The sequence below is a fragment of the Malaya genurostris genome, chromosome 2, assembly GCF_030247185.1.
Source record: "Malaya genurostris strain Urasoe2022 chromosome 2, Malgen_1.1, whole genome shotgun sequence".
NCBI classification, from domain to species: Eukaryota; Metazoa; Arthropoda; class Insecta; order Diptera; family Culicidae; genus Malaya; species Malaya genurostris.
In genome coordinates this window covers 69575619-69591908 of record NC_080571.1, presented here as the reverse complement: position 1 = coordinate 69591908, position 16290 = coordinate 69575619, and the positions used below count along the sequence as shown (strand labels likewise).

The 16290-nt window shown below is 37.7% G+C and overlaps 2 protein-coding genes across 2 annotated transcripts in view; one reads left to right on the top strand and one right to left on the bottom strand.

Annotated features, from left to right (window-relative positions):
* Positions 1-15049, top strand: part of LOC131428287 (facilitated trehalose transporter Tret1-like) — a 32634-nt gene extending 17585 nt beyond the window's left edge. The window contains exons 2-6 of the mRNA XM_058592116.1: positions 5783-5909; positions 5974-6257; positions 6318-6546; positions 13743-14573; positions 14630-15049. Of these exons, the coding sequence (XP_058448099.1) occupies positions 5905-5909; positions 5974-6257; positions 6318-6546; positions 13743-14573; positions 14630-14972 (1692 nt within the window). The 5' untranslated portion in view covers positions 5783-5904 and the 3' untranslated portion in view covers positions 14973-15049. The remainder of the gene's footprint in view (positions 1-5782; positions 5910-5973; positions 6258-6317; positions 6547-13742; positions 14574-14629) is intronic.
* LOC131428288 (mediator of RNA polymerase II transcription subunit 29) lies at positions 14963-15942 on the bottom strand. The gene is made up of 3 exons (XM_058592117.1): positions 15532-15942; positions 15382-15472; positions 14963-15316 (listed from the first exon to the last, which is right to left on the bottom strand). Exons 1-3 carry the CDS (start codon positions 15858-15860, stop codon positions 15113-15115), a joined length of 624 nt encoding a protein of 207 aa, XP_058448100.1. The 5' UTR covers positions 15861-15942; the 3' UTR covers positions 14963-15112.
* Positions 15943-16290: the final 348 nt, after the last annotated feature.

Genomic DNA, 16290 nt, shown 5'->3' with positions numbered 1-16290 from the left:
CAGCGGACGGAAAATTTAATTTTCAATGACTCACTGTTAGATTAGCATGAATTTTACTGGTTTCGACTGTAACTTCCGACTGTGTGCTTCTGTGGATCAGTCAATTAACAGACGTACTTTGTGACCCAATGATTATCGGTCCTAGTCGCGGCGGTCGCTATCTGTATTCATTTTTTTTATTTCATTGAATTCATGTCATGGAATTTTAGACACAATATTCGTCCACGTAAATTTGCGTGAACTGCGACGCTCCATTTATGTGCATCTAATAAGATCTAAAATCACAGGGTTTTTTCGAAGTGTACGAAAAAATCTGAACACCCCCTTGAATACGTATATCTCTGGAAAAACTTCATTAACGCGTGAAATATTTCGCAGACTCATGAACGTATGTCTGTTGATTGTGTAAAAATAAATGTTGATGGCATCGAAAGAGGAGCAAGTACGAAAAGCAATTGTGGAAATCACAGTTCATAACATTCTTAGATCTTTCGATACACGTTTGACATTAGCCAGAATAACTAAAAGCGGAACAAAAATAGTATGTTTAAAGACCGTTGCTGAGAAATCAACAGGAGTTCCGTTTTTAGAGATTTTCTTCACTATTATCGGTGCTTCCGGAAGCGGAAACCAGGGACTAGTAGTTTCAAAGTAGCTCTATAAATTCACTAATTAATAAGATCCGTCAACTAGATCAATTTAAAGGTAAGTTTTATAAAAATGTGCACCTCGTTTCGCCATCGCTAGTGAAAAATTAGTCATGAAATTGTAAATTTTCACTAATCGCACTGTAATACCGGAACCGGAAGTCGGATCTGGATCAACTTTTCGGGAACTTTTTAAAGAATTTTAAGATCTTTTATTTGCTTCTTAGTTTGTGAAAATTGATCTAGAAATTTCCGATGAAATTGATTGCATAATTTTTCATAAATTTTCGCATATTTCCTTGTAATTCCGGAACCGGAAGTCGGATCCAAATGAAACTCAGGAAAATTGTATAAGGTCATAAAACCTTTTATTTGAAACGAAATTTGTGAAAATCGGTTCAGCCATCTCTGAGAAACGTGTGTGACTATTTTTTTTCCTTTTTTTGGTGCATATCACCCTGTAATATCGGAACTGGAAGTCTGATCCATATGAAACTCAGGAACTTTGTATGGGACCTCAAGACCTTTCATTTGAATCTAAGTTTGTGAAAATCGGTTAAGCCATCTCTGAGAAAATTGAGTGACATTATTTGTTACACACATACATACATACACACACAGGCATTTTGTGATCTCGACGAACTGAGTCGAATGGTATATGACATTCGGTCCTCCGGGCCTCGGTTCAAAACTCGGTTTTCACAGTGATTACATAACCTTTCTATATGAGAAAGGCAAAAATTATTTATTTTTTTGCTGGATCTTGTTGTAATTTTTTTCCTTGGAGGAGAGGCGCTTTCGTTGTTATCTAGCGAATGAAGGAGGAACAGTGGTTCGCTATTCACGCACTCGTCCATTGGTTCGGCATCACTGTTATTGGCGGAACAATCTTTACTTATTTCACATGCGTTAGGTTGCTTCATTATTGTTGGTGGCTGTGTACTGGGGTTTCTTGGAGTTGGTGTGAAGGAAGCACCATTGTCCTTTGGTGTAGTTGTCTCCTTGTCCAGTTTATCACATGGCTTACCATAGTGAACAGCTTTTTGGAAATATTGACATGTGGCCATCTGATTGTCATAGGTAACAAGTGATTTGCACGAAATTCTTGAAAGTCACATAAGAAGGTATAGCCCTCTTCAAGCGCATGCGTAACAAACGTACACCATTTAGAATACCGGGGAAAAAGTTCTTCCACTTTTCTTTTTCGATAGAGAGATATTCTCCATATTGGGACATAGTTTGGCGAATATAAGGATCGATGACGCTTGAGGGAAGATCGTTCACACGCACTTCTATAGCCCTATCTTCCATATATACAGGAATGTTGTACTTAATGTTCTCGTGCTCATAATGCACATTGTTATTGTCTTTTGCGAATTGAATTGCATTGCTCTTTATATATCTGGATGTAAACAACATCATTTGTCTTATTGCATTGAAGTAAATGCACACGTTTAATGTCAAGATGCATTTGCTCCTTAAGCAAACCTTCAAGTTCTCGTATCGAAGGTCGAATTTTGCTCTGCCTGAAGTCAACAATAATTGTATTCTTTCGTATCGGCGGTAACTTTTGTTCGTTTGGTTCACTCATTTAGAGGTCGTTTTATTGTTCACTACACAATACTGTACTTGGTTTCTTCCGTCCCGAACGTAAGCGGTTTTGTTATATCGACTGACTTGGATGAGATGTGAAAGCGAACTGTGAAAACCCGGGCTTGTAAATTGTGTCGCGAATATTTGACGAAGCAAACCGTGATAATGGACGATGAAGCTTATGTGTTTGAATGCCATGTAACGGAACGGCGTAGAGGAACATTTCAGGAGAAGAAGAAAAGCCAACTTTCCCAAAAAATATTTAGTTTGGTAGGCAATATGCGGCTTTGGTGGAGCAAGCAAAAGCTTCACCACTATCGTAGCGGTAGCGATTGTTACCATTCCTACGCAACAATGATGCTCATTAGCTCCTCTTGTCACTTCGCCAAAGATGTTTTGGAATGGTAAAAAAGCAAATGTAGTCCATGTTGTACCGAAATAGCCGAATACACTCAACTGGCTGGAGTTGCGACCCATCGAGCGCTCTCGGGAAGAGAGAATTTAGAAAGTTTTAGAAAATCTTGAAAAAAAACAGATAAATCGGTTGCGAAGAAGTTTGCTTAGACTATAATGGCTGGAGTAAACTCAAAAGTTCGTATTTTTTATTCAGCCTAATTAAGTAATTGTAATTAGTTTTAAGGTAAACCAAAATAATATGACACACATCTAGCGCAAGTACTATTTCTGCTGAGCGCATCATTATGCTCATTATACCTAAAGATCTTCCAATGCAGCCCGTAGAAATTCATGTCAAATGTGAATAAAAATAAATATATGTTTATATTTTTTATGACAGAGGCATTATAATCCTAATTCGTAGATGAATAACTTGCGGTGCTATTTACGTAAGCAGTTGCAACAAATTTTTCGCCTCTTCAGTGCATAACTAGTATGTGAGCGATACTCGATATTATGTATACTGAACTAAAAGAAGCATTTGACCGAACCAAGGAACTTGTTTTCAAATTATCTCGTCTTATTTCATGATTGCAATTCGTGTCTTTTTGCAAGAAAGCTTCTTGTTAAAATAGATCAGAGCGAATCATCTACCATCATTTTCGAATAAAATAAACGTTCCGTAAGGTAGTAACTTGTAACCTTTGGTATTCATATTATTCATTAAAGATGTTGTTTTACTTTTTAAAATTTGTTGAAATTTAGTTTAGGCAGCAGATTCGAAGCTGTGACTAATTTTTCGTAGTGAGGAATATTTTTAATGACTGCAATGTCATCTAAACATTTCATGTTAAAATGTCGCATTAAGTGACGATGCAAAAAACGTGCAATCTTCTCGGATCTGTGCTGAATATTGTTTCAATTGGGTCTTGTTAATTGATGGCCAATAGAACCTTATCAGGTGCGTACCAAGAAAAAAAAAGTTCGGAGAGGGTTTTCATAATATAGGTGAGACGGGGGCTAAATCGCGCACTTTTTAGAAATTGATAAAAACATCCATTATTGGGTATTTACCCAAGTCATCTCTTCCTCGTCATCTCTAAGCGCGTTTACAAAGTCAATACATGAATCGGAATAATTTCAGGCTTATAAGATATTTAAGCTGTCCAGTTTAACCCCGTGTCCGGTCTACCAACAAAACTCTGTATACGTGCCTGAACCTTATCGTTACTTATGTTGGAGAAAAATGGTAACTTTCCAACCAATCAAAAGTTTGGATAAAAGGACTGATTTGGCTAAAGCAGCTTACGAAGTTCATGATTAGAATTCTCGTCTTTTAAGTAATTATCCACACATGAAAGTTCGTGCGATGCAAGTGAACGAACTTCTAAGCTGCTTCTTGAATACATTGTTCAGCTTCTATGTAGTGAGAAACTTCACACGGAACTTGTTCTGTACCTTCAAGTTGCCAAAAGTGCCACGCGTACTTTTAAGCAGCAAGAAAGTTCATGCGGAACTTGTTCTGTACTTCGAACTGACATAAATTACTCCGTATTTTCTTAGGCAGCGGGAAAGCGGAACTTGTTTCTTACTTTCAGCTTTGAAAAGTTTCGCGTCTACTTTTAAGCAGCAAGAAAGTGGATGGTTTAACTAATTGTGGAACTTTGCTTTTCAGCATGGTTTTACTTGTCAACAACAAAATAACTACTCGAAAATTAAAACTACTTATAAAACCTTATAAAACCGATACACTGAAGAAGGATGCAAATAGCATTCCGAAATACGTATCTGTATTATAACGTTTGATACACTTTCGGAAAAATAGTGACTGTGAAAATAGTGACTTTGTGAGAGTGTAATGACGTGATATAGTGGAATTCAACGGTACAACAACAGTACTATTAGTGAGAACATTCTACTAACAGCTCAAACAGAAATTTAGGGAAAAATGTAAAGTTAAAATATTTTGAGGGATGGTTCACCGCCCTAAATGTTAATGAAAGGTACTAACTTTTATCCGGATTCAATTTCCGATTCCGTGATTATAAAATGAAACTCGATTACAAACCCTTGCTGGGACCACAATATTATACGGTGCGAGAAGGGCAAGTGTTAAACCAGTCCAAGACATCGATTGAAGTAAAAAAATTGGGTAAGAAAGCTATGGTCTGGCAAGCAATTTGTAGCTGCGGTAAGATTTCGAAACCCTTCATCACCACTGCTTTAATGAACAGCGAAATATACATCAAGGAATGTTTACAAAAACGACTTCTACCCATGATTCGAAGCCACAAGGATCCTGTTGTTTTCTGGCCAGATCTTGCTTCTTGCCACTACTCGAAATCAACGGTAGAATGGCATACTACCAAAAATGTCACTTTCGTCCCAAAAGACATGAATCCATCAAATTGCCCACAACTTCGACCAATTGAGGAATTTTGGGCATTAACGAATGCACATCTTAGGAAACATGTCTCGAAAGCCGAAACCATTCAACAGTTCGAAAAAGATTTAAAAAAAGCGTCAAAATTAGTCGCCAAGAAGTCTGTACGGAATTTAATGAGGAATGTTCGCAAGAAGGTGCGCCAGCTAGTCTATGATGGTTAAGTAGCAAATGTCGAGAATAATATTATCAGTATATCGAAAAAAATTTGAATATCTAACACTTGTGAATTATTTACTGCGAAATCAAAGTGCGTCCATACTTTCTTGTACAGTCTTTATATTCAGTTACACTGTTGCATTTTTATGTTTATTCTACACGTTCTATATAGTATGCTATGAAGAATTTCTGACTAAGCAATGCTTGTCAGAAGCAACAACCTTCAGTTATCAATTGGCAGATTAAGCGATACAGAAGATGTACATGTTGAGAATGAGGTCAAACAAATTACTCAACAACGAACACGGTTGACATAATTGTTAATAAACAAACGTACCAATTCATTTTAGTCATATCTCTTATCAATCGAACTTTACATATTTGAGCCGTTTGGAATGTTGTTAGTGTCTGTAAACCGGATTGTTCATTTGCAGCTACCACTTTATTAATGATTCAGATTTGAAAAGTTCCACTGTACACACTATGCATACTTTTCGTACATCATTATCAGCCTACTATGTATATTTTCTTTCACTATTTCTAGCTCATCCAGATAACCAAATCACCCAAACAAAATGCGGTTCGTTTAAGTTATGATCATTTCCGTGTCACCATCCGAAGGCACATTATTTCATCGTCAAGCAGACGGCTACAACCATTTCCGACATGGGGTTTGTGGATTCAACTTTGTAATTTAGATTATCTATTTTAATGCAGTTTTTTTTGCGTTCACAGGAAATCAGTATACACCGTCAATTCGGACAACCCTAGTACGAATGGCGTCGTGCAGTCTAGTAAAGCATCTCTCGCGAGCGGAAATGACGATTCAACACCCGAAGTGGGAAAATTCCGTACCGTTCTTCCGCAAATTTTGGCCAGCACTGCGAAAAATTTTCTCCTGCTCGATCTTGGAATGGCAGTGGCATTCCCAACTATTGTTATTCCAGCGTTGCGTGGTTTGAAGAATCGGGCACCGGACGAGTTCCTCTATTTCACACCAGCTCAAGCATCGTGGTTTGGTAATGCAAAAATGAACATCATCTTTGAGTTAGTTTATAACTAAGTCTATACTTTTCCAGGTAGTGTGGCTTACATATGTCAACCAATTGGCAGTGTCCTCTCCGGCATAGTTCTCGAGCCGTTGGGCCGAAAACGTTCGATGATTTTGGTTAACATACCGCATATTATCGGCTGGTTAATGCTGCATTTTGCTGGATCACTAGAAGAGATGTATATTGCAGCTGTGCTGCTAGGTTTAGGTGTTGGATTTATGGAAGCACCCATCGTTACTTATGTCGGAGAAATATGGTAAGTCCAAACATGCAAAATTGAATATTTTGATTGGTCTGATGTCAAGCTCAGTTATATTTGTTGCGGAATAGATGACCAGGCATTGCGTTGTGACGTTAATGGCTGTTGAATTAATAGCTAAATTGCTTCCATAGCATTTATGGTCGTTAAAAGCTAAGTTGGTTTTGTGTTCACTCAAATGCGCGGAAAATTAATTGTTACTGAATTAAAATGTTTTGATGAGGTATCAAATATGAAGATTTCAATAAACGGAATGCATTTCCTTACAAAACATGTTTCCTTGCATATTACAGCAGAATCGATCTAAAATAATTGATGATTGATTACTTCTTTTTCAATGATTAGTATAGATGAACTTGAAGTAGTTTGGTTAATTGATATAAATTAACTACTAAGTTTGATGATTAATTATTCAAGACACTTCGATCCTAATGGTTTTGATTTGTCTTAAGCTACCTCAGTTCTAGAATACATTGTTCATCTTCTACGCAGTGACAAATATCACACGGAACTTGTTCTGTACTTTTAGGTTCCCAAACGTTCCGCAGCAAGAAAGGGGATGTTTCCAGTAGTAGAACTTTTGATTGCTTGTTACCGTTACTACTAACCTCAATTTATTTGACGATTCAGACGTGCTGTTAGCATCATATTAACAAGATATCCTGCTCTCACATTTCCCGAACAAATCATTGGCAACATCATTTTTTTTTTGCGAGCATGGCGCCCTCAGGCGAGTCCGCATCGAATCTTGTACATAAAAGTCATAAAAGTAGGGGAGAGAAATGTCAAATTCGTGCGCGCCAAAATAGCAGTATTGCGCACCCATACAATTGAATTAATTGACACGATATGTTCGATGGCGTTGCTGAATTGAAGATAGATTTCGTTCCAAGCGGACAGGGTGGTTTAACATAAGGCAGACATAAGGCAAAATCCATGGAGGCATTACTGCTGAGTTGTCAAGGGTCAACGCTTATTCATTTTTGACGGAACGAAAAAAACGTAATATGGTTTTGCACGAACATGACATAACCTCACAAAATTCATGGAATGAACATAATTTGACAGTTAACGGTGGTTCGTTTACGTGTTCGTTCTAATTCGGATACGTGCAACCCATACACAACCTGACAGAAATGAGCCTGTTTCATATATGTTCCACTGAATTCAGGACGGCGCTAGTGTACCTATGCAATACGGGTGCAATGAATAACGAAACAAAAATATTACAAGAGAAACCAGTACTTCATTACGTTATTTACGGTCACTGTGTATGCGTCCAGCAATATAATTAAAAGGAGCGTAAATTTCATATTGTGACTCACGCAAGAACTCCTGAATGAAATCAAAATATTGCGAATTTTTCTAACAGCGCTGCATAGCAACAAACTTATCTATAACACACGTCATAAATCTCCAAACATGCGTATTTTGTAATCTTTCTATCTTTTAATTTACTCTGCTCAACGTCTTCTCTTTGGCCTAAAAAGATAGCTATTGATAGTAATTGCTAGAGTTAGAAATGAAGTGTTTTTTGAAATGTTGTGTGTGTGACTAAAGAGTATCTAACGTATTTAGTCGTATCAATGAACACGCAAAAAATTAGTAGCCATCTGTAGGAGTATTTGTTATCATTAGATGATCTTTTAACGACTCGGATAAAGATAAGAAAACCATAGATTTAATCTTGATTTGCAAATTACTAATATTGTTCTTCAAGATTCAGTAGAATATTTTACTTCACGTTCATTGTTCATTGAAATGTGATGAACAACTTTTAAACCTTCTATTGATGAAAAGAGAAAAATTATACTTATTATAATTTATTTTACTTATTTGAATATAAAAATTTAAACCGTAGATTGTCGAAAAACAGATGCGTTATTTCCAAATGTTATTCCATTTACGACGCCATTGTGGAACCAGAGAACCAAAACTTTTACTTATATTCTCGATGTATGGGAGCTGTCAAGTTGTCCACGGGTTGGATACGTGTTAATGGAAATGTAAACAAACCACCGCACAGTGGGAAAAAAAATATATAAAAACCCGCAAAGAATTCTGTAACTCATGAACTAATTGAGATATGTCAACAAACTAAAGCGTTTCTTATGTTAAAATGTCCAAGGAATTCAATGGAATGGTTTGAAATGGCCGCACGAATCTCAATCCTGCTCGTTTCACCCCAAATGTACAGCAGTTTTGAGGTTTCCTATAACATTCGCTCTGTAACTTGAAAAGAAGTCGAGTGCGGTATTCTGGAATAGCCTACTTTCATGTAAAAAAGTCTGGAGAATCGATTAGACGAACCCACACTGGCCGCACGAAACCTTTTGGTAGATATTTTACCCCAATTCCTCCATTTCATGAGATCCTTACTGTAAATCGTCCTTAAATCTTTGTAAAACTTCTTGCAAGTTTGCTAAATCTAGCTTATCTTATGTAAAAATATCTAGAGAATCGAATGGATGAACCTACACTGGCCGCACGAAACATGCTGATGACTATTTTACCCCATTTCCTCCATTTATGGTATTTTATTGTAAATCGTCTTAAATCATGGTAAAACTTATTGGAAGTTTGCTAAATCTAGCTTATCTTATGTAAAAAAGTCTGTAGAATCGAATGCCAGAACTTATACTGGCCGCACGAAACGTTTTGGTGACTATTTTACCCCAATTCCTCTAATATATGAAATTTTCATCTAAATCACCCTTAAGTCTTAAGTGAACCACATTGAAAGCATACGAAAACTATCTTATATTATGTAAAAATATCTAGAGAATCGAATGGATGAACCTACACTGGCCGCACGAAACATTCTGATGACTATTTTACCTCATTTCCTCCATTTTATGGTATTTTATTGTAAATCGGTCTTAAATCATGGTAAAACTTATTGGAAGTTTACTAAATCTAGCTTATCTTATAGAAAATAGTCTGTAGAACCGAATGGAAGAATCAACACTGGCCGCAAGAAACGTTTTGATGACTGTTTTACCGAGATTTAAGGACGATTTACAATAAGATATCATAAAATGGAGAAATGGGGTAAAATAGTCACCAGAACGTTTAGTGCGGCCAGTGTAGGTTCTTCTATTCGATTCTCCAGACTTTTTTATATAATATAAGATAGTTTTCGAAAGCTTTAAACTTGGTTCGCTTAAGACTTAAGGGTGAATTAGATGGAAATTTCACATGTTGGAGGAATTGGGGTAAAATAGCCACCAAAACGTTTCGTGCGACCAGTATAAGTTCTGGCATTCGATTCTACAGACTTTTTTTTACATAAGATAAGCTAGATTTAGTAAACTTCCAATAAGTTTTACCGAGATTTAGGGAATATTTACAATGAGATATCATGAAATGGAGAAAATGGGGTAAAATAGCTATCAAAATATTTCGTGCGGCCAGTGTACACTTTTCCATTCGGTTCTCCAGACATTTTTACATAAAACCAAGCTATTTTAGTAGACCGCATTCGATTTCTTTTCAAGTTACAGACCAAATACTACAGAAAATCCTAAAACTGCTGGGCATTTTGGGTGAAACGAGCAGGATGGCGATTCGTGCGGCTTTTAAAAACTATTCCATTAAATTTCTTGGATTTTTTTTACATAAGAAACACTCTTGTTTGTTGCCTTTTTCATGGTTCCCTTTGCGGGTTTTCTGGTTTTTTTCCCACTTTGTACCGGTACATGTCAAACATGTACTTTGTTTATCACGAGTTCATTCGTGACGTCATCTTGCAAATCCTACTTGAGCTATGGCTGTTATTGAGCTTAGCATATATCTTCTATCATGTCATATTTCTCATTTGTACAACTTTTTAGAAGAATTTTGACCATAAATTTCATTAGTTTCTTGTTCCACTTGCTAATAATTGGATTATCATCCACCTGTAAAGGCGTCATGCTCAAATTACGTCACGTAAAATTGCAATAAATTTAACCATCCCCCTCTTTCCCTTGGCACAATTAGTTTTGAAACCCCCTCTAAAGAATTACGTAACATTATTCATACCCCTCCCCTCCTCCTTGAACAAAATTGGAATTTTTTTTTGAATTGGTATTGAAAAGTATCGATTATTTTCTTATAAATGTCTACAGGGCTATAAAGCACGAAACATTTTCTCAAATTGATCCTGTCAAGTTTTTATAATTGGTTTATAACAGCCGCTTTTTTCTGAGAAAATGCCGAAATTATTGTATCAGAATAATTGTTGAATTATAAAAAAAAAATTTTATACATATTTTTTTATAATTCAACAATTATTCTGATACAATAATTTCGGCATTTTCTCAGAAAAAGCGGCTGTCTCAGTCTAATAATACAAATCAAAGTTGTTTACTTTTCAACGTTTCGGCTTTCGGCGAAGGAATTGTTTTCAAGGAAACTGGAAATTTTGTTGGGCTACATTAACAAAAACATGAAGCGTTGAATAAGTTATACAAACTTGCTAAAGTCTATTGTCGAAATGTTCAACGATACGCTACCAAAGCTCATTTACATATATTGCTACTGTATCATAAGTCATCTCATTAGTTGAGTCACCATGTTATTTTACGGACTAGTCAACTTTTGATCAATGAATTGTGATAAAATCGAAAACAATATCTTTGCTTCGACTCTAAGAAGCAATACCTGAGTTGAGCTGGAAATGTACAATATGAATGAGTGGAAATGTACAATAAACCAATGAACCACTCATTTCTAACTTTTCATTAAATGATCAATAACGGCGCCGGCTACGACCAGAGGCTGTGATACTGAGGAAAAGCAAGGAATGTTAGTCCGATACTCGTTGTTTCTAGAGACCGCGAGTACCACTGTATCTCCACGAGCATCACGGGATAGGAGATTTGTTAGTAGAGAGGGAAAGAGATCCGAATATGTTTTGGTAAACAATATGATTTCAACAAAAGCTGATTTTCGATACTCAACATTATTCAATAAATAGCACTCTCACTACTAAACACACACTTGCCACACCTGCACCATCATTCGAAATAACTGTCAACCAAATTTTTAATTATACGTATCAAACAACACATTGAAATTAGACTTTTTTGAGAGCAGCACTTATGCCTCGTTTACACTTCTGCTGGCTGCCAGCATGCTGGTGTCAGTGTACTGCCCTCTTAGGAAAAAACGTTTAACGGTGGTCCAATGATTGAACGTATTGGACCAACGAAGGACCACCGTTGAACTTTTTTTCCTAAGAGGGCAGTACACTGACACCAGCATGCTGGCAGCCAGCAGATGTGTAAACGCTACATTAGACACCGCATCGTCGTCCCAGTGATGCCAACTTCCTCCTGCTGCGACTCTAAGAAGCAATCGGCCCCCTGTCACGATGCCATCTTGATGAGATCAAAATCGGAACTTCAAAATCAGCTTATTGCAACGTAAACAAACAATTAGTAATGCAGTGCACGAAAATTAGTGATTTTTGGGTCGACTCTCTTACAATAACTTGTCGGTTTAGCTAAAATACAGCAGACAGTGTTTTGGGACATCAAGTGTAGGTAATTTTCACAATTTGAGAGTCGCGATGAGTATCAAAACATCGCAATGTTTGGGGCTCAAAACGCGAGGGGCCCAACGTAATCAGTGTACTTTCAAATGGCTGGTGCTCACATACCGGAGTCAGATGACTGGAAGCAATATCGCATAGAGAGTAGATCGAAAAATTGTTCAATACTGCTGTCATAGCGACGCGAGAACTCGAAGTGAAAGCTTTCTTCTTACTCTTGATGTCGATCTATTGAACAGAGACAACAGATCTCACTCTAACTAATACTTTTACCTTTCTCTATATGAAGATAATAGAATTGCTGGAAAAACTAACACACAGAGCCTTGGAGATCCATAATGTTATATACCATTCGACGAGATCGGAAAATGTCTCTGTGTGTGTATGTATGTGGGAGCACCTTTCAATGCTTTTTCTCGAGGATGGCTAAACCGATTTCAACATACTTAAGCTCGTTCGAAAGGTACTACTGGGCCATTGATCAAGTGCAAAGATCCAATGGCTGTGACTTCTGATTCCGGAGATATAATGGTATAAGTGACGTAACAGACAAAGCGGGTTATCTATCACGCAAAATTCTCTCGAAGATGATTGAACCGATTTCAATAAACTCGTTTGAAAGCTGCTTTTGGGCCATTCATCAAGTTCGAAGATCAAATGGTAGTCACTTTTGGTGATAAAATTGCATAAGTGACGTAAACGTCAAAACTCCGTACCACTTGTGTTGAGCATCAAATTGGTACTTTTAGTCGATCAAAATCTCTGGAATCTGCAGTCGGATTTTAATAATATACAATATCAGTTATTGTTTTGTCCCACACCACCCGAGTTGACGTGGCATAGGCCGCTGGTCTTACAAGTCAGTTGTCGTACACACTTTAGTAGTCAAAATAAAACTTCCGTGACGTAACGTTTTGGCAATTCCCCCCTCACCCCTTGATCTTAATTTATCATCAACCAACTCGACCTACAGATTGGATTAGTTGTAGGACTCAGTCGTTTTGTATTCTTTAATTGAAACTGTTTCGAGTTCAATTTAGAAGGATCTTCAAGTGTTTTGCATCGTCGATAACGATTTGAATATTTAATTAAATTGGTCCATAATTAGGGAACTGGTACAAAAGTCGGTTTTCACAGCCATGTCATTAACTTTATATATGCGAAAGGTAAAAACATGGCTTAGAACACTCTTATGATGATATACTTCAGTTTGGATGAACTGTTAATGACGTTGGTTACTGACATCTGCCACAACCTTTTGCGAAACCTAGCAGCACACTTTTAAAAAACATTTATTTCTTTACTATTGACGTAAAACGAACCGAGTGCATATACAATCCCAGGTTTCCAAATGAGAACTATTCAAAACAGCCTGCAAATCGTTCGATGACCAAGGTTCCAGTTTCAGGTCGTTTTCATTTGCGCGACTCTAAGTCAGATGGTGTATGCGGAGTAAATACGCTTTGGTTTTTCGAAGCGTAATAAATCCATACTCAAAAATGGTAATGTCGGTCTTTGACTACATTCACAATATTCATTAAAATAGATTTTAGATTCATATAGATATAAATTTAGAGCCTGAACGGTTCGTGCATATTTTCTAAATTCTAGTCACTAACAAAAATCGTAAACTAATATTTTTATATCAATTTTCCAGCCAACCATCGATTCGCGGTATACTTACATCTTGTGCTGGCGTAGCTGTGATGTTGGGTTTCTTTATGGTTTACCTGTTGGGAACGGTTACCACGTGGCGCATAACAGCCCTTATTTGCGTTTCGATTCCGTTGGCCACAATGATTGCAATTTGTTTCGTACCGGAAACGCCCATGTGGTTGCTGTCGAAGGACCGTAAGGAAGATGCCCGCAAATCTCTACAGTGGCTGAGGGGTTGGGTTTCACCAGCTGCAGTGGAAAAGGAGTTTCAGGAAATGCAACGTTACAGTATTAGTGCGGCTAAGTGCACTGCATGTCAGAAGTCCCAAAGCGCTCACTGCGAACATCCGCCACCAACCGAGTGGATTAAATTGCAGGAGTTGATGCGAAAACGGAACCTCCGGCCATTTGTGCTGGTAATGCTGCTGTTCCTTTTTGGACAGTTGAGTGGACTGACCGGTATGCGGCCCTATCTGGTTCAGATTTTCCAAGCTTATGGAGTACCGCTGGACGCCAATTGGGCCACAGTTTCAGTTGGGTTATTAGGATTATTAGCGAATATTGTTTGCATGATATGCATCAAATTTGTCGGGAAGCGACGACTGGCATTGTGCTCAATGTTTGCTTCAGCGTTGTCGTGTCTTTCGCTGGCGATATATGCATTCAACGTATTTCCTCCCGGCTGGACTTCATTTGATGTGCACAAGGAGGTTAACACAGCAAACGGTTTGAATTATGTGCCGATGGTACTCTTCTTCCTTCTGGCGTTTGCCACAAGTGTCGGAGTACAACCGGTGCCTTGGATCCTACTCAGTGAAGTCTTTCCGTTCAAGTAATATCATCGAGAATTACGATTTTCAGTAAACTTCATATCTTCATTATTCACAGGAGTCGCAGCCTGGCTTGTGGAATCACTGCAGCTTTGAACTACATCATGACATTTATAACGACTAAAACGTATTTCAATCTTGAGAACTCGTTTTCTTTACCAGGGGTGATATTATTTTACGGTATTTGTGGTAGCATAGGCGTTTTCTTTGTTTATTTCTTTCTGCCAGAGACAGAAAAACGAACCCTTGAGGACATCGAAATATACTTTTCGGATAACAAACGGAAACTGACGGATCTTCACATCAAACAGAATAGTAAGCAATCCGAGAAGGAGGCCATTTCGAACTCCAGGGAGAAGCAAGGAATAACAAATAATGCCTACACTGAAAATGAAAAGTGAATATTTTAATTTTTATTAACTTATTTTGTAGTGCTTAGTTCTAGTGGCCATCTTAAATAAAGATACAAGATTTCAAACGATTTTCTTTTTCGTATTTGATAAAGTATCATACCAGTGATAAATTGTATCTTTCAGTACTATCATTCAGAAGGTTGCATATTTGCAGCCGCACAAATCAGGGTATCGTGAATATCTTTTGCGTAGCCGATTTGAATTTTGACCACGTCCAAATATTGACTATATGACAGTGCGTTCGTCTCCGCAGGGTTTGGTGTAGGGGCTACTGGAATGGGAAGATATTGCTGTGAGGATGCTCCTTGCTGCATGCATAATTTGGCGGTTTTCTGAAAGATTTAATTCGTCTCAAGTTATAAATATATATTGAACAGGATATAAAATTTTTGCTTACAAGATTCAGCTCAATTTGATCACAAATAGAATAGAATTCCTCCAGATGCTTATCAAACCTAGGTGTGCTTGCACTCATATCACTTCCTTTTCTGATAAATAAATAGCTGATTAAATGACTAACATAACTGAAAACTAAACGGTGTCTTACGTTCCGGCGTCGTTGAGATTGTTCTGTTGTAGCAACTGGGCGGCTGTTTTGATCGTTGTGGACAGCGCATCTCGCAAGGGCCCGACCAATCCTTTTACCTTTGAAATGTTATCCACTTTCTCGGTCTGTTGAGCTTGTTGTTGCTGTGATTGTGCTTGCTGTTGTTGTTGTTGCTGCTGCTGCTGTTGAGCCGCTTGTTGCTGCTGCATTTGAGGAGACTGCATCATAACCGGCGACACTCCGACAGGACCGGCTATGCCCACAGAACCGCCTGGGCCACCGGGCCCCACACCAGACTGTTGCATATGCATACCCATTGAGTTCATCATTTTTCAACAGTTTTTGTGATAAAATCGAAAAATAAACAATATTACTGACTGCACTATCAACAAATAAATAAGTACGACTGTCAAAATCGAGCCAGCGTTGCCTGATCATTTTTCTATCGGTATCAGAATCCCGTAACATAAGTACCCAGGAAAATGTCACTAAAGCTCATTTTGGCGAGCAAAAAAAAAGTCCCACAGCAACCTTTTCTCATGTCTATTCAAGCTAAAACCGAAAATCGGTTTTTATCTGTACGATCCGTGAATTATTGGTATTTTGAGAGTACATATCTGTTTTGCGGTATAGAGATGAAATATCTGTATAAATACCGAGAAATCGGTTTACCTGGCAACGTTGAATCGAGCCTTGTTGTGGCTGCGTACGTATGCAACACTATGAAAAGTATCTATGCAACACTACTGAGATGTAGCA